Source organism: Ursus arctos, unplaced genomic scaffold, assembly GCF_023065955.2.
Source record: "Ursus arctos isolate Adak ecotype North America unplaced genomic scaffold, UrsArc2.0 scaffold_3, whole genome shotgun sequence".
Lineage (NCBI taxonomy): Eukaryota > Metazoa > Chordata > Mammalia > Carnivora > Ursidae > Ursus > Ursus arctos.
In genome coordinates this window covers 47,837,441-47,863,458 of record NW_026622985.1, presented here as the reverse complement: position 1 = coordinate 47,863,458, position 26,018 = coordinate 47,837,441, and the positions used below count along the sequence as shown (strand labels likewise).

Genomic DNA, 26,018 nt, shown 5'->3' with positions numbered 1-26,018 from the left:
ACTATTCCCTACTATTGATGCTATAAACTAATGGTTGAGACTGGTACAGGCCCCTCCAAGAGCAAAGCTGGTTTTCAGTCAGCATTCTTACTACTTACCCAAGATTTTCACCAGCAAAATCACAATTTCCTCCAGGCCATACTTCCATGTCTTAATCACAGTGAAACTCACCCCCCTCCCAATGCTCCTTATGCTCATGTCCTGTTGCAGGCTTCCTCGGTGAAAAGGTCAGAGGCAAGGAAACATTTGCTACCTTGATGTGCTCCTGGAGCTGAGCCTGGTGCTGCCGTGTCAAGTTCTCATGCTGTTTCTGAAACTCTGCAATCAGGAGCTGCTTCTGGATTTGCTGCTGTTGCTGGATGAGGAGTAATTCTTGCTGCAGCTGCTTCTCGCGGACAACAGGATCCACCACAGGCATCATCATCCTGAGGTCTGTCCTTAGGTCTAAAGGTGAGATGGGCTCTAGGCCCACGGGAACTTCTGATTTCACATCCACTAGAGAAACAGGAGGAAAAAAAGGGGGGGAGGGACATGAGAGCACATAGGAAATTAGTACGTTGATTTGCAAACAAACAAAAATAAAAGACATTATACTCTATACAACAAATTTTATGAAAACAAGTGTAGTTATTTTTTACAACAATGATAAAAGGTCTTCAGTTTTGGTAAAAATGGACCCTATGCTAATTTTCACCCAGCAACCCTCATGAATTTTCTAAATTTCTCTTTTCAAAGAGATGAATCCTGCCCCCTCCCCCAAAAAAACCCTCAAAAAACCGAAAACCACAAAGAGATGAATCCAATTATTGCCTGGTATCAAAGTCATTCATAAAACTTACGCTAGTGGACCACTTACACAAGTCAGGTCAATTTAGGACCAAAAAATGCTACTCTATTGAAGAAAAGATGCCAAGTTACAATAGAGAAGCTTCTATCACAACTCAATTTCCACAGTTGCAAGTGTGTTAGTTTGTAATCAGAGTCAGAAGATATATTAGAAGATATACTCCTCAAGAATTAAGGAATTCCTTAAGAATTAAAGCTTTCAACAATGTATCTGCAGGGCTGCTGGTCCTGGCAAAGAAAAAGTACAAATCTGCATGCTAAAATGTTGCAGATGGTGAGTAGATTAGTTAATCAACCACAACTATGGTGCCAGGTCTAAACATGAAGACGTGAAAGTCGCCAGGTCTCTATGTGCTGTTTTTTCAATGATGATAATCTGGATTTCAGTTACCTTATTCCTAAAATGAGTAAGGCACAAAAATGGCGAGGAAGCTTAAAACAAATCAAACCACCAGTGGAACAAAGACCGGATGAGAATAATTAATTTGACAAAAATAATTATTGGATATTTAAATTTTAAAAAATTAGATAATATATATAAAATTCTTAGCACTACTTCTATCGGATAATTTGTAGGACAGTATAAGCACAAAAGTTCATAGACAAGGCAGATAGGCAGTAACAACATGGAATTGTTAAAAGGATTAAATGAGATAATTCACTCCAAGGACTCACAACATATAGCACATATCTCAATAAATGCTCTGGGTTTTTTTTAATTATATAAAAATGGAATTTTCTGTGCATGAAAATAAATCAACACTGTGTGGCTAACAAAAAAAAATATTAACAGCAAGTATGCAAATAAAATTGTATGAGATTCCCATTTAATACTAGAAAATAAAAACATTAAAACTTTCAGAAAAACGAAAACAGAAAAAAGAAAATAAAGGAATATAAATAAACAACTTTTATAAGTTTACCTTTACTAGTAAAGAAATGCAAATTTACGTCAAAGTAAGGCATCATTTTCCAAACATTAAGTATCTCTTATATGATTCATGTATATGCATGTGTGATGATGCCCCACTGTGTGGTGTAAGCATATGACCAAGTAGATAATTATAAATTTCAAGTGGTTCTGCCAAATGGCTTAAAACTTCTGAAAAACAATTTGGTGATATGTAGGAAGAATCATTAAATATTCTACTATTTGGTTCAGGTTTGCCAACTGCAGGAATATATCTTAAGGAGACAATAGTAACAGGAAAATATAGTTCAATGTCATACTGTTTACTGAAGTATTATCATTTTAATTGAAATCCACCAACTACAAGGAAATGTCTAAGTAAAATATGTCACATCCATATGGTGGAAAAACACACAATCATTAAAAGTAATGTTTATGGGAACATGAAGAATGCCATTACAACATTAAGTGAAGAAACAGTAATAAAAGTGACATATACCCTCTGATAACTCTTTAAATAAATATAACTTAAGTCAATATACATTTACTGAGAATCTTAAATTCCAAGGCTTCATTCTAGATGTTAGGTTCAGTAAGAAAGCAAAAAAGACAAAAATTCCAGCCCTCTTACAGCATATATTCTAGTGTGTTTTTAATTGTATTAGTCTCTGAATTCTTGTAGCGAAGACTGGTGAGATACAGAACAGAAGATAGTTGTATTTGGGGTGGAAATAGAAATAATTTTCCCTTCCTTACTTTTCTGTATTTTTCCAAATTGCATCTAACACTCTGACTACTACTGTAAGTACTTAGATTTGTAGATTCCAGGTTGGAAACTACAAAGTTAATTATGTGGATTTAAGAGCTATTTTCAGTGAATCGAGAAAGGCTAACAAATCTTGTCTGTAGAACTTAAGTCTGCAAATACTAAATGAAACATTAATGTCCTTACTTATCACTTGAATTGCATGTGCGTACAAGGCACGTGGTATGCACCTGTGGGTAGGGTGGAGGGGGGCTGGTATCAATCTTGGGTTGCTAACACTGGTCACTTTTCAATGTATTGATCAGAAGCTTGCATTGATGGTACTACACATGTCATTGTAATGAAAATTGTAAAACGATTTATTAATAAAACATAGTTTGGTGGGATGGTATCTTCTAAAACACTGATATTCATGAAAGGAAAGATAGTAATTGTGACAAGTTTGGGATTAAATGAGGATGATGGCCTGTAAGATTTCTTAGTTGCAGTGTCTGCTGTAGAACTTTCAATCAAGACTCTGGAGTAACATGAGATTTTGAGCATTAATTTATAGAGTTGGCATAATTCCAACCAAAAGCAATGACTGTTAATGATGTATTTCATTTTTGCATCAAAAAGACCAAACTACAGTCCCCAGTGTTTACATGGAAATCCCAATAAACAAAGGTCAGAATTTAACCTGATAAAGACAAAATGTAGAATTTCAGGAGACCCCGGGGTCTCTTCCTGTTGGCATTCTTCTTATCTATAAACTGTGAACATCAAATCCCTAAAAACCCCCTCCCCACAAAACAAGATAAGGGGGGGGAAGTCCCAGAACTCTCTAAAACAGCTATTGTAAACCTCAAAGGGTAATTTGACTTCTTAACCTGCTATCCCAACAGAAATGATTGTGTCTAACTGCTTGCCTTTGTTCAGAGACTAATCACTAAATTGTGAAAAATCACCCTCAACTTACAAAAACTGCTCTTGATTATAAATAATTGCCCAAGACCGAGAGAAAGCAGCAAGCAAGATCCCAGTCTTTCATCCAATTTATTCAGCAGCAATCCACATTCCATTTGTCTAGACTAAATATAGCAGCGTTTATACAAGAAATCAATAGTGCTTGCAGAGAGGAGAGCAAAGGCATGAATATTTCATCAAACTCAGAGAGAAATGGCAATCAGCAAACTGATGGTTCTGTGTAGGTCATCTTTGGCCTGCTGGATTAGTTCTGTTACTCGGACAATAGCTCATCTCTGGCTAATCATAATCGTATCATAACCATTCTTTCTATTTTCAATATTAATTGCATTGTGGGTGACAAAGCCTCATCGTATTCCAAAAGAAATGATGGATTTTTCTTACAGCGTCTGTGACAGGCTAATGAGCCTCCCCAGAAGCAATAATAGTAACATAAGACCAGGGCTGAGTTTCAACAAGTTACAGTCACTTTCATATCACAGAATGTGAAAGAAAGGGCATTGTCCACAGCTGCTGTATTATCATAATTAGAAATAATCAACTTACAAGGAAAAATTAACAACCAATTTTGACAGTGAGGAAATGGAATCATCTCTATTCATAACATTTCTTGTCTAGGAACATGCAAATTCCTTATAAATTACTTAGAACAGGTGCCAGTGATACATAAGTTAGAAGTTGATGCAACAAACTGTAGTTATTAGTAGCACTAGTTATAAACAAATCATGTTTTCTTAACAGATCTCAATTACTTTAGCTCAAGACCTCATAACTTTATTTGGAATCACTATGTTTGTCTGAGATTTCAACTGCATGCCAACACATATATATGTTGTATTTATATTATTATTCTAATACCAAATGCCCAGTCAGAACATTTCCAAATATATATTAACTAGTCTTAATTATCACTTTACAAAAAGCCCTGTTCACTCTTTCTCCAGTGTCTTTCTTGCTTCTTTGATAGTTATTTCTTCTGTTTAGCATTAATCAACTCATGCAATTTTGTTTTAGAATTAGTTTTTAGTTTTTAATGAACGTGGAAACAAAAATCTCCCATTTCAGAATAAAAATCCCAGATCATATAGATGTGTATAATAATCACATTTATTTCAGCAACATACATACATACCCTGTTTCTGGTTGTAACTTAATTTTTTCAACAAATTTTTAAAAATATTTTTTGAAGTGTTAATTCAGAGTTCGAAGGATAACCTTGTCACCAAGGAGTATTTAAGTCTTCACTTTAGATACTGTTATTTATAGAACAGGTAAGTAGGGAGAATTTTCATATGTTCAAAACCAGAAATCTCTGGTTGATCTTTGTCAGCAGACTTACAAACAAGAATCCATTTTTTAAGACTGTTTTAAGTGAACAATTTACAAACCCCGCAGATGGAAAAATTTGAAGAATGCACAATTTTGACCATTTACAACTATCACAACTATGGCTGAAGACTTCATGCTGCTCCTCTGAAGTGAGATCTCAAAGCAGTAGAGTGCAAACTACAGGTTTGCACAAACAATTGGCACAGGCACAATCTCACACCCAATTTGTACGCGTCAACTCAGCTAAAAATTAAAACTTGAAGAAATGCAATAAAAACTAGGACCATGTTTATCTCAGTTAATAGTCATAGTTACAGCAGCTACAACTCGGGGTAGAGCATCACCAAAGCTGCCCGGAGCCAGTTTACATGGAAATTAAGTTCTTTATTAAACCAAGGAAATGGCTGTCCATAAGCAATGGCAAGTGGACATATGAACTACAAGTGCTAGATTTGGGGAGAAAAAAATGTTGCTCTGATCATCTGATCAGCTAACATAAGCAGTTTTCATTGTGAGCCTTCTTGAAGAGAAATTGAAGAGGTCTTGGGGAATGTGTAGATGACAATCTGTAAGTAGCACATTACGGTCTTTGTCCTAACTATAGCACTGTCTGTCAATCTCGCCGTGAGCAATCTTAAGAGTTTGCTCTGCAATGGGGCATAGATTCTAGCTTCACTGCCACTTCCTTGTCATTGGTAATTTTGATCACTGAAGATAGTTTTTTTTCAGGTAGAATCCATGGGTTTTGGGAAATAAATACAAGAACTCAAGTCTTTTTCTTCCCTCAGCTCCATGAACTTGATTTAAACCCATTTAAATCACCTCGATATTCCCTTTTCTGAAATCAGCTATTACCTCCCACCTCCTTCTAAAAATGTTTTGGAACTACACATATACAATTTTGTAATTTTATTTACATTTTTACTCCTTATATCCTGTTGGTTATATCAGAGCATAAAGCTATCTGATGCTTGTTTGTATCTTGCTTATCAAGTCCTTTGTCTCAATAACTATACTGCAGCACAAATTCTTAAGTATTATACCATCTAAAGAAAATATCAGAGACTACTTAGGGCTGTATGTATCTAAAACAACATTGTAGTCATTGCTTTTATGTATCATCAGGTTAACATCATTTTTCATTAATTCCTTTATTCAGCAAGTATTTGTAAAGCCCTATGAAATAACAAAAAAGCTTTTAGTTAGCAAGAGAAATAAGGAAAGCCTTCAGAGAGCTCATATTTTCCTGCAGAAGATCAAACCATGAACTTATGTAGAAAACATGATACATGAAAGGCAATGATATTGGTGTTTCAGAATCCCACCTGAGCCCTCTTCTATTTTCTCCCCAGGACTCTCCATGGTCAGGAGAATCACATGGGAATGAAATTAGAAATACATGTGCACACAGTCACACATATACACATGCCCAATTAAAATCCTAAAGCAATTACTTATTAGGTCTTTATGACCACTTGAATTTCAGATAAATATTATTTGACTGTTTAAATTATTGATAACTGAATGAGTTTCTGGCAATAGTGAGAAAGTATTTGGGAAAAAATGACCTCAAATATTTTTCTATTTAATGTGTCATTTCACATTTCCCAGATCCCAATGTACCCTTAAAGCTCAGAGTACTGACAGGTGACAACCACCAAAGTGGGGTGGGAACCCCGAGTAAAATAAAATTTACCCCCCATGCTGTTTGTCTCAGCAGGGATCACCAAGAACAGGCCACGGTGCAGGATTACCTAAACAAGAGGCTTAATTTGTAAATGATCGCCCCATTTATATTATCAGAACATTAGGCCAGCATTCGGCAAGCTCAGAAATTTTTCCTCTCGAATTTGAAAAAGAATTAAATTACTAAATTTAAATAGAAAAGAATAAATCCTCTTAAAGTTATTTAATCAAAATTCTTTAATGTTTTATCTAAAATAGCCAATAATTGATTTAAAAATTTTTTAAAGATTGTATTTATTTATTCTTGAGAGAGAGAGGGAGGCAGAGGCAGAGGGAGAAGCAGGCTCCACAGGAAGCCCAATGCAGGACTTGATCGCAGAATCCTGGGATCACAACCTGAGCAGAAGGCAGACACTTAACCCACTGAGCCACCCAGGCATACAACCAATAATTGATTTAAAAAAAATATACAGAACACCCTTTATTGAAGACTTTTCATTGAAATGTGTAGTATCCTTTCTATCTTGGAAAGCACATTTTCTCTGAAAAAGTAAATTAGTAAATCTGGGTGTGCCTAACATCAAACATGAGAAAGGGGAAAACAAGTCATACATCCTCAGTCTGATGACAAAGCTGCCCAAACTTCCCTTCAGTAATACAAATATTCTTAGCTGATTTTCCACTGTCTCTATTTATGATAGGACCATCATGAAATAAAAAAGAATTAGGAAATTATCAAACATGAAAAGAATAATTTTTTATAACAAGAATTATTTAATTTGATTAGTCCGGAAATACAATTCTCCCTCAAAGTGATTCTGTTCAAGTTATACATGTCTTTAGTTTCTTCCAGTGCACGAATACAGGGCATAAATGAAAAGAAAATAAATGCAAGAAGCAATCTGGGCTTTGATTTACTATTCTCTTATTTCCCAGGGGTCTGAACAGGAAACAAAAATAACCACAAATGACTAAAATTTCAGTAGGCCTTGAAATATCAACATTTAAGTTAAAGAAAGCTAACTTTTTAATCAAAGCCTTACTATTTTGATTTACTTAATTCAAATTCCCTCTCTGCAAATATGCTTTTGAATTAAGCAGTCATAACAAACCATAACACAAACATGAATTGCCAACTCATTTGTAATACCCACTTAGTTCTAAACTATTGCAGGGTTTGCTAGCTCCTCACTAGTTGAGAACCAAGTAAAAGCTTCATTGAGCTTCTTGCAGTATGGAAACAAGATCAAGCCAATCTCTGTGACTTCCAGGTAATAGGAGCTAAGCACCTAATCCGTATTATTTTGTAATTTGAGATAAAAATTTAACCTGACATAATAATACCTATAAATGAAACCTTCAGTAGATGAGAAATTCCAGTGTTTTAAAATAATCCAAAAAGTTATTTATTTAGCCACATAGAACACTCATCACCTGGGACGAGTGAACTGACTTCTCCAAGAACTACAATGAAGGGGGGACAGACTGTTTCCTTCCCCATACATTTTCCTACAGCTTATATGTTCTTCTAGGTTACAGGCAATTGCTCAATTGTTCCTGTTTGCAAAGGGCTAACAACACTTCCTTCCTATTATGAAAACCTAATATTTGAAGCAGCAGATTTCCTTCTAACTCCGTGTTCTAGGCCGTCATCTGATGTGTAAAATAAGTTTAATTCATAAGTTTCAGTTTAATGAATACTGATTGACCAAAAAGCTCTCTCAGCAGATACCCCTCCTTAACAACACTCCATGTCCCAGTTACATTTGTTTAGTCAGCAAATACAATTTTTTTAAAGAATGTGTTCCCACTCTTCTCTCAGGAACCCTTGTTTGCAAAAATATGTAGCTGTATTGTTTTTTGATGGTGAAAAAAGAGCTTTTATTGGTTCTTGTATCCTGCCAGGAAAGTTACCTTAAACCAGTAAAAAAAAAATATTTCAATCTTTCTGAGAGTTCCAATGCTTGACATATTCAAGACAACAGCATGTATTAAAAGGTGCAGGAAAGCAGGAAGGGAAAAAGAGCAGAAATGCCAGGCATGATGCTTCCCTTCTTTTCCTCTTTGATCCAAACCATGTCTTTTCCTTTCTACCCTCTAATCTTCGATCCTGGGAAAGGGACTAGGATTTCAACCAATGCACTCTTTTTTTTTTTTTCCTCCTTCTTCTCCAGGTCTGGGTTGTTTGTTAAGTTCTGAGGAAATCTTTATTACAAAACGAAAAGTCTTAAAGTCCCACTAAAACCTTCTAATATAGGATTGCACTGGCTTTTAAAAACTTTTCTTTAAACAGCTGGACACTTTCTTCAAATAAAATCTTATGAATAGCCCCAACATATAAAAGCAGCACGAGCACAACTCTTCAGCAGGAACCGATGTCTCACCCACTAGTTTCCGCTCTGGCTCCTTCCCTGGGAATCCAGACTCCAAGGAATTCAGTTTGAAAATCACTGTTCTAACTGCATTATTTCTTTATTTGCTAAATTCAGATCAGAGGCAAATTACATTACTGTTCCTCATTCAAAGAACATGCATTACTGTTTTATGGAATTATGGGAATTTGGAATTTTTGAATTGGAAATAATAAAGTTTCACTTTGTACATACAATTTGGGGGAAAAAGTAAATGTTAAAAAATAAAAAATTCATCTAACGTTGCATAATTTCAAATCTAGCCAGACAAATGCATTGGCACCTGTGTTTATGTTATTGCCACATGGTGGCACCACTTTTGCTCATAAGTAGAAATACCCACTATCCTTTGTCAGGAAGCACTTTGAATATGTGAGTTTTAAAATAATTATGCAAGCTTGGAATTATGCAAAGTTTTCAGGGCTTGAGCATTCTAATAAAATGTGACTTCCCTATGCCGATTCCAAATTTGGCTTTCTAAACTTGGTTAAGAACAAAGATACCATAATGTTAGTCAGTCTGGAGAGTGGCTTTCTTTTAATTTAAATTATGAAGCCAACACCGATACCAGCACTTTTTATGTGCCAAACACTGTTCTGAATGTTTTATAAAATAAATGTTAATCCATTTATTCTTTTGTACAACACTATATGAGGTTAGACTCTCTGGTTACCTACGGGGTAGACACGATTATGATTCTTACTCACAGAGGAGGGGAACGGAGGCCACAGAGGCACTTCGCCAAAGTCACACAGCTACTAAGTTGTACAAGAGGAATGAGAACAGACACCATTCAGTTCCAGAGTCCACGATCTTAGCCACTCCACTCTTACTTGTGAGTTTTGCGAAACAGGTATCCAGTTTAATCTCTATGCACTTCAGGTTGGCGTATACCATAGTATACACGAGACTGACAAGTTTTTTGTTTAAACAGTATCGCATATTTTTATTTTTAGAGGTCAAGAGAACCATTTACTTGTAATCGCCAATACATACAATAGAGAGATTTGTAGTAGAACACATTTCTGCATATTTTGACACATTTGTGTATTTTCAGGTGAGTTCAAAGCATCTTTCCTAACACCTGTGTTTTGATGCTTTTTTAAGAAACAATTCTGTATTTAGGAAGTGCAAATTTGGTATTTCATCCTTTTCTTTTAGATATAGAAAATTTTGTTGAGTCTAGACAATTTTTTTTTAATTCACCTAACTTTCTAATCTGAATCCACTAACTCACAGGTAAAGACTGCCTAATAATGAAGTTATCTTTAGTACTTGATTAACTAAATCCCCTTGGATTGTATAAGAGGTGGAGATACTGACTCATAATTAACTGTAAATAGTGTTAATGAGATTTAAATGTGTTGTTCATAAATTTTTAGATTACTTTTTTAATTGAAGAAAGTAAGTAGTAACAAAAAGGAAGAGGCAGCTGTTTTTTGACAGTGTGAGAAAAGATCTGACAGGATAGACTGCGGTGGTTTACTTTTTTTTTCTGATTTCAAAGCTTTTTTTTTGGTGTATGATTCCATGTGCCTTATGAGGGATGATCTCTAGCCATTAAGGCACAACTTAGAAGATACGTGGAAGGATCTACCTCAAAGAAAGGCCTGAACAAAAATCTTACTGAAAATCTTACAGAAAAGATTTTTTCTTACAGAAAAATCTGTAAGATTGTCAGAAAAATCTGATTTAAAAAATTATACATATATATTTATATATATTTCCTGTTTCTGTGCATTAATTAAAGACCTTCATAATCTGGCATAAGAAAGTGTAATAATTTTTCTCTGTTGGTTTCTATTTAATTAGATGTCATTAAAATTTCTATTTCTGGTAGAACTCATAGTATCTGTTTATAGGAATGGCCTGTATTCAGAGAGCTGTCAGCATTACAAAACGCTTCTCAATATTTTAAGCACAGCTTTGAGAAGATCAGTCTACAACTTGAAGTGGTACACTTTGTACAAACAAAGTATAAGAAACAAGTGATTTAAGGGGCGCCTGGGTGGCTCAGTTGTTGGGCGTCAACCTATGGCTCAGGTCATGATCCTAGGGTTCTGGGATTGAGCCCCGCATCAGCTCCCTGCTCAGCGGGAAGTCTGTTTCTCCCTCTCCTACTCCCCCTGCTTGTGTTCCCTCTCTCGCTGCCTCTCTCTCTCTGTCAGATAAATAAATAAAATCTTTTTTAAAAAAAAAGAAACAAGTGATTTAAGGTATTAAAAATAAACAGGATTCTGTAGAGCAGGGGTCAGCAAACCATGGCTCATGGGCCAAACCCAGCCAGCACCCTCATTTTTTACCACCTATGACCCAAGAATGACTTTCACATTCTTGAATGGTTAAAAAAGGAAAGGAAAGGAAAGGAAAGGAAAGAGACATGTGAAGATTGTTTGGAATTCAAACTCCAGTGTTCATAAAGTTTTATTGGAAGACAGGCCCTCTTATTCATTTGCACACTGGCTCTGGCTGCTTTTGCACTACAAAGTCAGGGGTGAGTGCTGCAGAGGCAGGATGGCCTGCAAAACCTAAAATATTTACTCCTTGCCCCTGACAGAAAAAGTCTGTTCAAACTGCTGCAGAGAATCTATAGCCATTTTTTATTGTCACACAGTGATGTTTCTCTGTGATAATCAAATTTCTAAGCCGCCTCTCTATTCTCTACCCTACATAATTAGGAAGCAGAAAAGGCTGGCAAGGAAAACACCATGTAAAAGAAGCTCTAAGTATCTTCATTGGATTGATATATTAGTTTTAGGCTTTGTTGCTTGTTCTTCGCATTAAGCGATTAACTGGAAAACAAAAATATAAATAAGCACGATGGCATTTTTAAGTGAGCAATATGTGCTGAGAGTACTAGTTATCATTTTTGCATGAATTCTTTTCATGTCATACAGCAGCCTTATTATTATCCCCAGTTTACAGGTGATAATAAGGAACACTACACAGGTTTAAGTTAATTTTTGCAAGATCACGTATACAACATCTTTTTTTTTAAAGTGCTATTTTATTTTGCTTACTTAAATTCATGGTAAATATCAATTTAGAATGATGTTAAATGAAAGTCACTTTATGATATTCCATACTAAACAATTCAGGTAGGTTTTCCTTCTAATTCGTCTCTTTTCCATGAAGCAGAGATAACATATCTCACGTGAAGCTAGATCTAGAACAAATATTTGTTCAGTTGAAATTTCTTTTAATAAAATAAAAAACATAGACTGCTCCCATCTGCGTAGCAGTTGCTATATAATTTTATATGTGTGTGTGTGTGTGTGTGTGTACTCAAAAGACCAGTACATTTTATAGAAAACAACATTTGAATGAGTTTAGGAAAGGAATGTTTAGAAATTACAGGATATTGTGTTTATTTGACATTAAAATTTTTGTTAATAATGTGTGGGTTGATTTAGTTTATACTGAATATTTTAAAACCTTGAGGTTTTAAAGAAACATCACATGTACCTCAAAGCTGCAATAATACTACTACAAGGTTGGCTATTATGCCCTGGTGATAGATCTGTAGCCAAACCACTACAGAAATTTGGTGCCTCAAACAAAATAGCCCTAGTAGTTAGCATTGTAAGGGAAAAAAAAAAAAAAAACTTATGGAAAAAAACAGTTACCCAAATGTTCTTCCAGATATTAATGTAATTTTAAATTAATGTAACCCAAGATCATAGGAAATACATTGCTAATCATAGAGCTTAGCAAAGCCGTTCTGAATCCAATGGTTTCAATTTTATTTTCCACAGAATTCATAACATAATGTAGATCAGACTGGTAGAGGATTTTCAGCAGCTTGAGAACTCATTTGTTAAACAAAAATTTAAGTTCTAGTTTTTAAAAAATGCTTTAAATCAATGGTTTGGAATTTGTAATCATTGAAAGACATTTTAAAAAGTAAATATTGCCTTGGTGAAACAAAAGATGTAAGAGAGAGCAAAAAATAGATGCAATTTTTATTTGTCCTAAGAGAAATGCACTTGTATAGGGGTTACTTAGGTTTTCTTTCCCTGCCAGGGTAGCAGGGAGAAGGAAGGAGCTAGAACCCCGTGTGATTCCTTAGGTCAGTAAGGAAATTCAACCTGCTGAGTTAGTCATGTGTCTGTCCGATTTATGTAGGCTGTTCAATTGGGTTTATTTGTCTCAAGGTAACGTTGGCAGGAGGCAGGATTTAGTCAAAGCCAAGGTTCAGAAATTTCTGGGCATGTCTGGAGAGCAGGTGGGGCTGGCACAGCAGATGTCCATTTGCATAAAAGACTAAGGCACCTCCTAAGAAGAACTCATCTTCAGAAAAGAGGAAGCCAGGCCTGACACACTTGACCTGATAATCAAGCCTCAGGGCCTGAGCGATTCTGATTGTGAATACACAGTTCCATCCCTTCTCTGTACACCCTCACCTCCAAGTCCCAGGGTACAAACCTCATTTCCATCTTTTATGCTATTCTGAAAATGTTTTCCCCAAACTCATTGGTAAGATCACATTGTTAAAAACATGTCTGTGTTTTACCTGACTCAGTCATGGGACCCAGTTGTTTTAGAGAACAAAGCAACGTACAAATTAATCTATCAATCTTCTTTCCATCACTGGCTCATGCCCAATATCTTGCCAAAGGATAGAAGCAGAACATGGTAGAAAGAGAACTGAGTCTGCCGTTCTAATCTTGCTCACTCTATTTCTGTGGGACTTGGGTTCCTCATGTAGAAAACAAACAAAGCAAAGAGGCTGAAGTGATGATTCTCAAGCCTCTTTCTAGTGCCAAAGCTTTTCTCTCCCCACCCCCAAATTATATAGAATATATATTAATCTCTACCAGAAAGTCTATCTCATGAGGGAGGCAATTACTGTTGGCCTTCACTGACCTCCTTGGGTAAATCAATCACCAGCAGGGCAGGTTCTGACCAGAGAAAAGAAGGGGTCTTAGGAGGGAAGAGAAAAACTCCTACCAAATAGGAGAAAATGACAGAGAATGGAAAATAGAAACTCCTTTAGAAAAGGTTTATCTAATTAAAAATTACCCAAGGGCAAGCTTTGCCTGAGATACAAAACCCAATTATGGTCAAAATTGTTTTATTCCTTGATTGTGGTGTTTGGAAACTTTTCCTCAAACCCTCCATTGTAAATAGCAAAACATTACTTTCCATTTTCTGTTTCAATGAAAACATATCTTTTTCTACAAGAGTTGTCTCTCAGTGGGGTGTAAGGAACAAAAATACCTATATTTTGTAATTCGTTGCTTATAAAAATAAGAATAAACATTTTCCTCACTTACGAGTGCTACTATAGAGCAATTTGATACCCAGTTTGAGAGAGATCGGGTATGTTATTCTGATTCTATGAAATGTGACGGATAGCGAAGGCACTCACATTGCTTAATAAAGTCACAGGATATTGCCAGTAATTAGGAATTAAAAAAAAAAAAAAAAACAACTAAAGTTGAAAAGTAAAACTGAAAAAAATTACTTACAATTTAAATATCTTAGAATTTCCTTTTTTGGTTAACATAAAAAGATGACATTACTTACAAAGTCTCACAGAAGTAACATTAAAGCCTCATCACCAGTTTATTTTTATTTTTTCAGTGCATTTAGAGATGAACCAAACCTTTCTTTTTTAGTTAAAACATTCCACCCCACCCTCCCCCCAGCAAAGTATCCTATACCGTCCAAAGCATTTGGTCCTGTTTAATAGCTAAACACTCTTTTTTCCCACCTCTCTCTAGTTTGGCTCCAAGTCAATGCTGTTTTTCTCATTCCAACTGTTTTGGACATATGCTGGCCCAACTAACAATGGTAAACACAGCAAGCTGTCTCTGATATGGTGCTGATTAAGTCATCTTGTGAGCAAGCAGAGTTTGGATGTTAAGATGCTAAGAAAGAAATTACTTTCAGAAATTCTCCTCCCTTTGAAAAATATTTAGATTCTCAATTTTAAATTATATGATAAACAAACGATGGGATACTTTGAAAACTACATTCATTCAAAGTCAGCTTAAGCATTTGAGATACAAAGGAAACTAAGACATGCTCCTTTACAGTCACAGATTTTACCGTTGAAAAGGATAAGGGGAAGCATAGGGAACAGTGGAACCCAAAGGCGAGCTTAAAAATAAGAGAATGGCATTTGCTATGTGTTACAGGAAAAGAAGGTATGAAATTGAAATGAAGAATACTTTGAATTTTATTTTAATATCCTATTAGTCAAATATTAGTACAAAAGTAGTATCTTAACCAAAAGAATTAAGAACAAAGACCCAACAAACACCATAAGCATGTGGTACAAATAACTGGAAGGAATGTAAATATGGTAGTGCATGTAACTGTTACTCAGAATTAAAGTAATTACTTTTAAAATTTAGCATCTTAGATTCAGATGTTTTTGTACGTTAGAACTGAGCACTTATTTTTCACTTAGCTTAAATTCCTATATGATGACTTCCCCTCGTTATGCAAATAGAATAGATAAAACCAAATTGTAAAATAAAGCCAGGAATATGTCTTCTTTAAAAATGCATACGTCAGGGCACCTGCGTGCCTCAGTCGGTTAAGCATCCAACTCCTGATTTCGGCCCGGGTCATGGTGTCAGGGTTGTGAGATCTAGCGCTTCGTCAGGCCTTGCGCTGGGCATGTAGCCTGCTTAGGATTCTCTCTCTCCCTCTCCCTCTGCCCCTCACCCCCCAATAATAAAAAATAAAAATAAAAAAGCATATGTCTTTGGAAGCCTAAGAGGAATAGGCAAGTCAAAAAAAGGACCACTTCAAACTTGAGAAAATTATAGTATCTCATTTGTTGATCCATAAAGCTCTCACCAAGTTACTACTATCCATAATTTGGCAGCCATGAAAGCAAGGCAGATTAATTCATTTATAATCACAGCTTTTTTCAGTTGTACTCTTACAACCTAACTGAGTTTTCTTTCTTTTTTTTTAAAGACTTTATTTGAGAGAGAGAGAGAGCACAAGTGGCTGGGGGTGCGGTGAGGGGCAGAAGAGAGAGAGGCAGAAGCAGACTCCCCATTGAGCAGGGAACCCGACACAGTGCTCTAACCCAGGACTCCGGGATCGTGACCTGAGCCAAAGACAGACACTTAACTGACTGAGCCACCCAGGAGCCCTACTTAACTCAGTTTTCTTATTTCCAAACTATGTGGGCCCTCAACATAGAAAGGTGAGGACTTGTTCTATCAAAATATTTACAGTCTAAGTAGGGTGGGAATCTAAGGGAAGAGAATTGAGAAAATGTATGAATGGTATAGAATATGATAAAGGCAATACTATCTGAACAGATAATTAGCGATCTTGATGGGTGCCAATTTTTGAGAGATTTCTCTGAGAAAGGTATTGTGCTAATAAGCACTTTACATTATGAAATCACAGAAAGAGGAAAATATAATCTGTCTGAAGGGGTCATAAACAAAACTTGTGAGTACAAGATATTAGAGGCCAGAGGATGGGGAAACAACTAGAAAGCTAATGGCAACAACAAAAGAATACCACAAGAAAAGCATTTAATAATTAGGGCTACTCAACACAGAATAGAAAGAAAAGGATGATGCATTTAAGACATATTTTTGAGTATAGTCAGCAAGATTTGAAGACCAACTGGATAAAACAAATAGGAATTCTTTTTATAGTATCACTGATATGTTTAAACTATGGTAGCAGAGTTATGGTGATACTGAATTTTTTATTTATTTTAAAATCAGAGAGCAAAGAAACATAGGATTTTTTTTTCTTAAAGGAGCAAAATCTTTTGACAACAAAAATGGGAGCACATAAATGACAATAAACTATTTTCTTAGTCACAGAAGTTTCCTAACTGTACAAAGCCACATTACAGTAGGTTTAGAAATTCTTGGAAACTTTGGATCAGTAAATACAATCAGACTAAATAAAAGTTCAGTAAAACATGAGCTACATCAAAAAAGAATAAAATTATTATTTTTTTAAAGAATAAAATTGTTAGACAAAAGAACTGTGACACTTGTACATGACATTATAGATCATTTGGAAAGAAATTCAAGGAGATCTAAATAAATGGAAATACATCCCATGTTTATTGATTAGAAGGTTTAATATTACTAAGAAATAATACTCTCCAAATTGACTCAGATTCAATGTAATCCCTACCAAATTCCTAGGCTTATTTTGTTTGTTTGCAGGAATTGATGATCTGATCTTAAAATTCATATGGAAATGGAAACGAATAGCATAGCAGAAATAATCTTGAAAAGAAAATACAGTGCAGAGGACTCACACTTTCTGATCTCAAAACTTACCACAAAACTACAGGAATCAAGACAGTGAAGCACTGGCATAAAGACAGATATGTCAACCAATGAAAGAGCACTAAGTCTAGAAACAATGCCTTACATTTATGATCAATTGTTTTTTGACAAGAGTATTAAGGCAATTTATAATAAATAACTAGTCTTTTCAACAAATGATGCTGGGACAATGTGATATTTAGACACACACAAAATGAAGCTGGTATCTTACCTGCCACCCTACACAAGAAATGAACTCAAAATGCATAATAGTCTTAAATGTAGAGCCAAAACTATAAAGCTCTTAGAAGACAACATAAAAGTAAATCTTTGTGACTTGGATTAGGCAATGGTTTCTTAAAGAGCAAAATCAAAAGCACAAGTGAAAAGAATAGATAAATTGGTCTACCTCAAAATTAAAATGTTTGTGCTGAAAATAGTAACATCTATTCTCAGAATGGAAGAGTATATATCTGATAAGGGTCTAGTATCCAGAATATATCAAATAAGCTTGTAAGAGTTTAAACTCAACACTACAAATACAAATGACCCAATTATAAAAAATGGACTAAGGATTGAAAAGACTGTTCTTCAGAGAAGGTATAAAAATGACCAATAAACACTTGAAAAGATACTCAGCATCGTTAGTCTTCAGAGCAATGCATATTAAAACCACTGTGAGATACTAGAATGGTTGTAATCAAAAAGATTATAACAAGTGTTGACAAGCACTTACGATCCAAGTATTCCATTCCTATGTATATATAACAAGAGAAATGAAAAACACATCCACACAAAAACTGGTATATGGATGTTCATAGCAGTATTAGTCATAACAGTCAAGAGGTAGAACAACCCAGATGTTCATCAACTGATAAACTGTTAAATAAAATGTGGCATATCCATACAAAGGAATATTATTCAGCAACAGTAAAATAGAGTATTGATACGTGCCAACATGGATGAAAACATTATGCTGAGCAAAGGAAGCCAGTCATAGAAGACCAAATGTTATATGATTCCATTCATATCAAATATACAGAATAGGTAAATTTATAGAGACATAAAATAGATTCATGATTGTTTATAGCTGGGGGGAGTGAAATGAAATGGGAAATGACTGCCAATGGGTATGAGTTTTTTTAAGGTAGATGAAAGTATTAAAAATTAGATTGTGGCGATGGTTGCATGACCCTGTGAATATATTTAAAAAATTGAATTATACATGTTAAATGAGTGAATTTTATGGTATATCTCAATTAAGTTGTTAAAATAATCTAATAAAATTGTCTAAATATACTGAGATCCAGAAATAACAAAAAGTTAATATACAGAAAATGATATTTCTTCATTTCAGAAATACAAAAGGTAGTAGCTTGAAAACTGTTCTGTTTCCTCTAGAAATTTTAAAGCTGGTTGCTGTCAATGCCTTATTAGTGTTTCTAAATCTAGTTGTGAAGGTTACATTTTTGATTTCATACATACTATTACTAGCTTCTTTTGGAGCAGCTTGTGTGAAAACTTCGACTTAAAATGCCGCAACACTGACTCCAACTTTTTAACCAAAATATTGGATTTTCCAAGTAAGAGAGAAAAATGATTCATTTTCTTATTCCCTTTCCCCCCAACACTTTGCACTGTTTAGGGCTAACCAATACAGTATATGTAGGGACACATGTAGTTGGCTGCATGGGTTCCAGTCTCTTAATTGGAGAACTACTTACTTCCTAATGTCTGGAGGAGAGGATGACACAAGGTGAGGTACAGGTAAAATTTTTCAACATGTAATTTGACTTCCAGGGCCTTCCTTTCTGCCCCCTACCTTCTCTTTAACAACCCCTCTCTCCTCACCATGCTCTATCTCTGACTCTAGGCGAGCTGAGTCCTATGGTCACCACAATTCTCATGTCATCGAAATATTTCACCTTTGTCCATTTCCCCTCTGTCAAAACACAACTGGCCCTCAGCGAGGTTGCTTCATCACAGTATTCCTTCAACAAATACAAAATGTTGATTATGTGTCAATCACTACATAGAGTAACAAAACATTGAACAAGGCACAGAGTTGGGGAAAAAATATTCAGTTACACTATGGTGAGGAAGCATAATATGAGAAATATGCAAAGGCCGCCATGGGTGCACTTTATACAGCCAAGTTTTTGAGTTGGGCATATGCAGGAAACATCAAGTCATTATTGTCACAAGAGGTACAGAGAGGATGTTGGTGGCAGAGTGACAAATGTCAAGGTTGGGGAAGAAGCAGAAGCTAATATTACATGACACAGAGCCTGGGACTTTAAAAAGTTAACATTTGCTGAACTGAATATACAGTTACGGAAACTGTATTAATGCCTTTAAAACTATTTTGTTCAGTTAATTCTCATAATTTTGTAAAGTCTTTAGTATTATGATTTCCATTTTACAGATGTAATACCAATGTTTAGCAAGGTTATATTCCATGCTCGGAGTCTCTCACCTGAGAAGTAATATATACGGAAGGCTAAGTCCAATAAGTCTAAGGCAGTTAGGAAATCGTTTTTTATAAATTATCTGGATGAACCTTGAGATTTCCAGAATTAACTTTTAAATTAACTTTTAAAATAACTAACAAATTAACTTTTAAAACTAATTTTTAAATTAACTTTTAAAATAACTAACAAAATATTTGCCTTTTGGAAAGAAAGGTAAAGTGACTAAGACAATGGGGCACAAGGAAATTGTACTTGTCATTATATTTTCCCTTGCATATTTTAGATTTCAGATCACATCGTATACTATCTATTCAAGTGAATAAATAATCAATCAAAGTAAGTACAGGAAAATACAAGATTTGGGTCATCCTGACCCATCTTTGGTATTTAAGCTTATACTTAGGTAGTGCAGCCAGCATTACTGCCTCTGACAAGCAAATACAAAACAAATAGACCTTAAAATGTGATATCTGAATGAAAAAGTATCTCATAGACTAAATAAAAGTTAAAAAGTTATATTCCCAAAGCTGTTACCAAATAGTTGTCTCTATTTTGGCTGAGGACCCAGGAAAATATGGTGTCAACTACTCCCGCATTTTAGACCACCCATGCAGGACGGCAACGGACTAAACTGAGAACCAGCGTGGGGATCTCAACACTGTTGGCTTCTCAACACTCAAAGGTGTAAAAGAGCTTCAGTGAAACTGGCCGAGGAGGTGGAGAAAAGAGATGAGAATTCTTGAGAGAGAGCGTGTCAATGTTTTCCCCATCTCTACCCCTTCCTCCCTAGTGACGTAAAGCTTGCTTGTCCCTCACCTTAAGATTAGTGAGAATGGCTTCAAAGAACACACTTAGAGAGTTTGATAGGCTTTCTGAAGTTTTAGACACAGGGTGGACCGGTTTCTGACTCATGTCTAGGAAATCTAATGGATGAAACCAGAGCTGAGAAGGTAGTTGAACCCATGTGGGAAAGGATGGAACACCTGATCAATAGGTCTAATGTGTGGGTGTATTGTGGACACCAGATGTGGGCCAGGAGAGAAAGACAGTGACAAGACTGGCCTTGGACTGTGATGGGATCTTCCCAGAAGGGACAACTAATCAGTCAAGGAAACGTCAGCAAGAATATCCCGAAGACGTATAAGATTGTGCTCAAAGAGCAAAGGAACAGTTGTACTTGGCCAGTTGGGGGGTGTTTCACTTAGTTCAGAACTGTGGGTGAATGTACCCACAAGGGAAAGAGCCAGCTTTAATCACCTGTCCAAAGCAAGCTGTCTGCTCACAGGGGAATCCTGCTTTCTTATCTCTCTTCACTGCCCCCTAACTTCACACTTGGATCAAGCTGGTAGAGAAGGGACAAAGGCCCAAAGCTGGGGAAAACAGGGAAGATGACCACACCTCCCCTTCCTAGTATTACGGGTTTATCCATGCAGGTGATCTAAGTCGAGAAACTTTTACTTTGAAGTTGGACTGTTATATTGATAATTACTGAACTGAAACAATACAGGGTTAAAGTGCCTTGAGGACCACTAATTATTGGGGAAGGATCAGAAAAGTCATGGGGCCTCCAGTTTAACATCAGTGTTGGGTCATACTTCTCCTTCAGTATTAGTTTGGGAAGAAGGGAAAGAGATTCAAGTTGGTTTTCTGTTGGCAACCTATGAATTCCACATGCTTCATATCATAGTTAAAATAGTTGTGATAAAAAACAATTAGCCCAAAGAGGGACTAAAGCTACCTACGACATTGACATTATCAGAACCAAATGTTGGTGTGTTAGGAAAGGCACAACCTCAATTTCCACATTTGTAGATGTGTATAGATGGTATATAGGTGTAGGGGTTGGTCCTGAAATACAGTCATGAAATGAGCCCTGATATATAGCTTTTAGATGACCCTGACAGAACAATGCTCTCAGACATCGTTCCTGTCACGTTTTACCCCTTATGTCTCTCTAGCTCCTTTACTTATCCTGGCCTGTGAAACAAACACCAATAATTGGAAATATACTACATTTAGGAATACATTGTATGGGGCTCCTGGGTAGCGCAGTCGTTAGGCGTCTGCCTTTGGCTCAGGGCGTGATCCCGGCGTTCTGGGATCGAGCCCCACATCAGGCTCTTCCGCTAGGAGCCTGCTTCTTCCTCTCCCACTCCCCCTGCTTGTGTTCCCTCTCTCGCTGGCTGTCTCTCTCTGTCAAATAAATAAATAAAATCTTAAAAAAAAAAGGAATACATTGTATGCTTATTTATTTTTAGTAGTAGGAACATGAGTGTGTTTTCCGAGGATTCTGAAAATAGAATATGTTAAACATGAGAAGAATAGCCATCAATGATTGGGTTAGAAAAGATGACTGGTTACATGAAGTTCTACATGACAAAGACTATATCCAGTAATTTGGGTTGATTATGAAAAGAAATACTTTCTATATCTACAGAACAAAGTTTAGCAAATAGAAGGACATTCTTTAAAGAGCTTTTTGAAATGTCTAAAGTGTTTGTGCTTACTTATACCAGGTCTTATATATTGTTAATATGTTTCTAATGTTAGATTCTTTCAAGTTCAGCATGTGGTAAGCACAATTGTAAAAACAGAAATAAACACAAGTGAATGCTGAAATTTAATTAAATATTTATTAAGCTCATAATATGCCAAAAAGTCTAATATGAACTAATAATTATGTGTAAATATGTAAAATGTTATCTTCTTGTTTTAAATTATAAAAGTAACATTATGTTCACGGCAAAATATTGCAACAGAAGAGACACAGTAGAAGGACAAACTCCCTTTTCCTCACTCCTTACTACTGCTCCTAGAAAAAATCCTTATTAACAAATTCCAATTTTTTTCCTGTGTTCTTCATGAAGTCTATCTTTCATGAAATGTTTTGTTTCTATCCCTGGTGTCATAGATAAAACATACCATTGCTGACAAGAAGAACAAGTCTAACAATTATATTTTTATTTTCACTTGTAATAGAGAAAACTTAGGAAGAGATGACTTTTAAAATATACCAGAATTATTTAGGTTACATATAAAGAAAAACTTACCATCTTGCCATTGCTTTAAAGTTGTCAAAGCCCCAGAATAAAACACCAAAAGTATTTGCACAATCTCCTTTGACCTACATCTGCTTTTTAAATTTTAAGTCAGTATCACATGGAGAATACATCTAGAATGTTGAACTAACGGGACTCCAAAATAGCTTCTTCTGGCTTTAAAAATAAGCATAATCATACTATTCCTGAAGTAGCTGGGAATGGGAGCACAGAATATTCTCTCTTCACTTATAACTAAAATGCTAATGATATCCATTAAAAATTGCTCTTGAATCTATTTGGATTCCCAGGTAGATTTTCTTGTTAAAAGATATTCAGAACCTCTCTGAATAAACAGTTAAGAGTTATCTGAATTTACCATATAGGAAGTATATAAAGATGGTTAAGCTCATAAGAAATCAGATAGTACTTATTAGATTTAATTACTCCAAGGAATGATTTATCACATTACCCCTAAAATTGTTCTAAATGAGGTAGAATCCATTCATTTTCTGCTGAAGTATGTAGCATTACCAACAATTTAACAGACACATGAAAATGTGTGGGGAAACACTGAGAAACAGAAGTTTTATTGAGTTAAATATTAAGATAAGTGACAGTAAATTTTAAAATATTCAATTTACTTCCAGAGGAACATTTTTCCATATGTGGCATTTGGCTGCTGACTTCAACACTGGAATGAGACAGAAATCGGGGAACCTAATTAGAGAGCTGAAAGAACATCTGGAAACGCAGTAAATATTACTTAGATAGTAAAGATTCTTTGGACTTTTGATTACATATGACACTATGGTCATAAGAGAATTTAATCTTCTTCCAGTTTTCAGCCAAAAGGTAGGACAACTGACGTTTATACCTTACAAGGTATACCTTCTCTTCCATTTCTTATTTCTGAATCCCCAGCACTCAAGTCCATGCTCTATGAATAATTATTGAATGAATAAGTGAATGAGCAACTCAATGAAAAGTAATATTAAGGAATCCAACTTTATGCTGAATTTACACAAATTCTTGTGACCATCTTTGCATATATGAAATTTGTATTCTTACCCTATCCTTACATCAGATATAATATAACCCCCTCCTAACAGGTATTTCTAGCATGAAGTGTTATTTAAAAAAAAAAATACAGCCATCATTCACAACTATAACTTTTCAAATTTTTTCAAAAAGATTGATTTATTTATTGGGTGGGGGGAGGGGCAGGAGAGGGAGAGAGAATCCCAAGCAGACTCCATGCAGAGCATGGAGCCCCACATGGGGCTCAATCCCACAACCGAGATCACAACCAGAGCTGAAATCAAGATTCCATTGTTCAACTGACTACACCACCAGGTCCCCCACAACTATAACTTTTGGAACTGCCTGAGACAATACCCCAAAACTTTCAAAACACATACTAGTGATCTTCTAATAGAATTTTTGGTGAGGTATGCTTTCTCCAACTGAAAAGCATTATACATTTACTAAAAATTACAAGAAAACAAAAAAAAAATTCCAGAATTTTACCATCTAGAAACAATACTGGTGAGACTACTTGCAAAGTATATACATAATGAGATCGAACTAAGGAAAAAAAATTTTTTTTCACCTTGCATTTGTGCTCAATATTACTATACATTTTATTATGTTATTAAAATTTCTCTTGAATGTAATGAAATAATCAAGAATGTAGACTTATAGTAATTAATTTAACTATTATGTTACCTTTGCACATTTTAATTATTTTCAATCCCCTGTTATTTTTTTTAAAAATCCTTTTATTATTACATTTGTATAATGGGTATTGAGGAAAATTATGAAATAAAAATCGGAAATATAAACATGAATTTCTAACACCCAGAAGTTACCACTGTTAACCTGTTAAACTGTTAAATGTTAAGATGTTAATATAGCTTGTTGGATCTTTTATGTATACACATATCCACATGTATATATTTTTGTGGGTATATGTGCATTAAAATAAGATAATATATTCATATTATTTTGTAGCTATATTGTTTTTCTAGGTTAAATAATCCCTACACCATTTTATTTTAGAATAATTTCATCTCATCTAAAAGCCAGATCATGTTCACACACTATTCCCCCAAATTGTCCATTAGACTTGGTTTGTTGAAATTAGCTAAGGCCCCATTTTTATTACCCAGATTTGATGAAGACTTTCCTATTTTTTGCTATTAGTAACAGTGCTGAAATGGAGACTTTTGTGCATAAGGCTTTTCTATAATTAGAATTGTTTCCTTAGGAGAGGTTCCCAGAAATGGAATTAATGAATCAAATGCCATGAACTTGTAAATCTCTTGATACCTACTGCCAAATGACCTTCCAAAAGCATTGTACTAAATTACATTTGCAACAGCAGGGCATGAGAATTTTCTTAAAATGAGCACAGTTAATCAGTAAAGGAGTCTTTTGAACAGAAATTTAATTTGATGTAAAGAAAAACAAAACTACACAACTGATGCTTACATCATTTACCTGTCAAGTTCAAGTCAGCTTATTAAATGTGCACTACACATACATAATTTAGCTAGGTAGGAAAGGTGCATAGCATAGTTCCTGTTCACAATAAGCATACCATCTATTGAGCAGCTATAATCCATAACATGATGCCAATGTAATGCTGGAAGACAATGACAAAGATACACTCCAAACCTTGTCTAAGCAAACACGGGAATCACCCAACCCAGTCTGAGAAAGGAGAATGTTAATAAAGGCTTCTTGAAAGCTGTAACAACGTAGTTTATCTTGATGATTAAGTAGGAGGTAGCCAGGACAATAAAAAAGTAGGGACAGGATGTCTGCGTGGCTCACTCAGTGTCCGACTGGGGTCTCAGCTCAGGTCTTGATCTCAGGGTCGTGAGTTCAAGCCCTGCACTGGGCTCCATGCTGGGTGTCGAGCCTACTTAATTAATTAATTAATTAATTAATTAATAATAAAAAGTAGGATGAAAAAAGAGGATAGTCCTAGCAGAAGGATCAGCATCAGTTTTCAGAGTAAACTCTAACACGGTATAAATAGGGGCAACTGTCCAACCTTTTTTCAGATCTTCCCTCAACTCTTTTGGCATCATCCCTTTAACAGAGTTTCAACAACAGAGTCCTATAATCACTTCCTATCCATGAAGAGCATACTTTAGCCCCCCCCCCACTGTCCTTAGGAGGAAGGGGTATAGTTACCAGCCTCTCTAGGGGACATTTGATAAGTATATGAATATATTTCTCACTGTCACAATAACTAATGACACTACTGACATTCCCTGATCAAGGGCTAGGGAAGTTTAACATTCCCACACAACAA

At 35.4% G+C, this 26,018-nt stretch overlaps 1 protein-coding gene across 13 annotated transcripts in view; it reads right to left on the bottom strand.

Moving 5' to 3' along the window:
- The window catches only part of HDAC9 (histone deacetylase 9), a 906,012-nt gene that overhangs the window by 441,900 nt on the left and 438,094 nt on the right, over positions 1-26,018 (bottom strand). For all 13 annotated transcript variants that reach the window (XM_048213039.2, XM_048213041.2, XM_048213042.2 and 10 more), the window contains one exon: positions 254-495. In XM_048213039.2, coding sequence (XP_048068996.1) covers positions 254-495 — 242 coding nt within the window. The remainder of the gene's footprint in view (positions 1-253; positions 496-26,018) is intronic.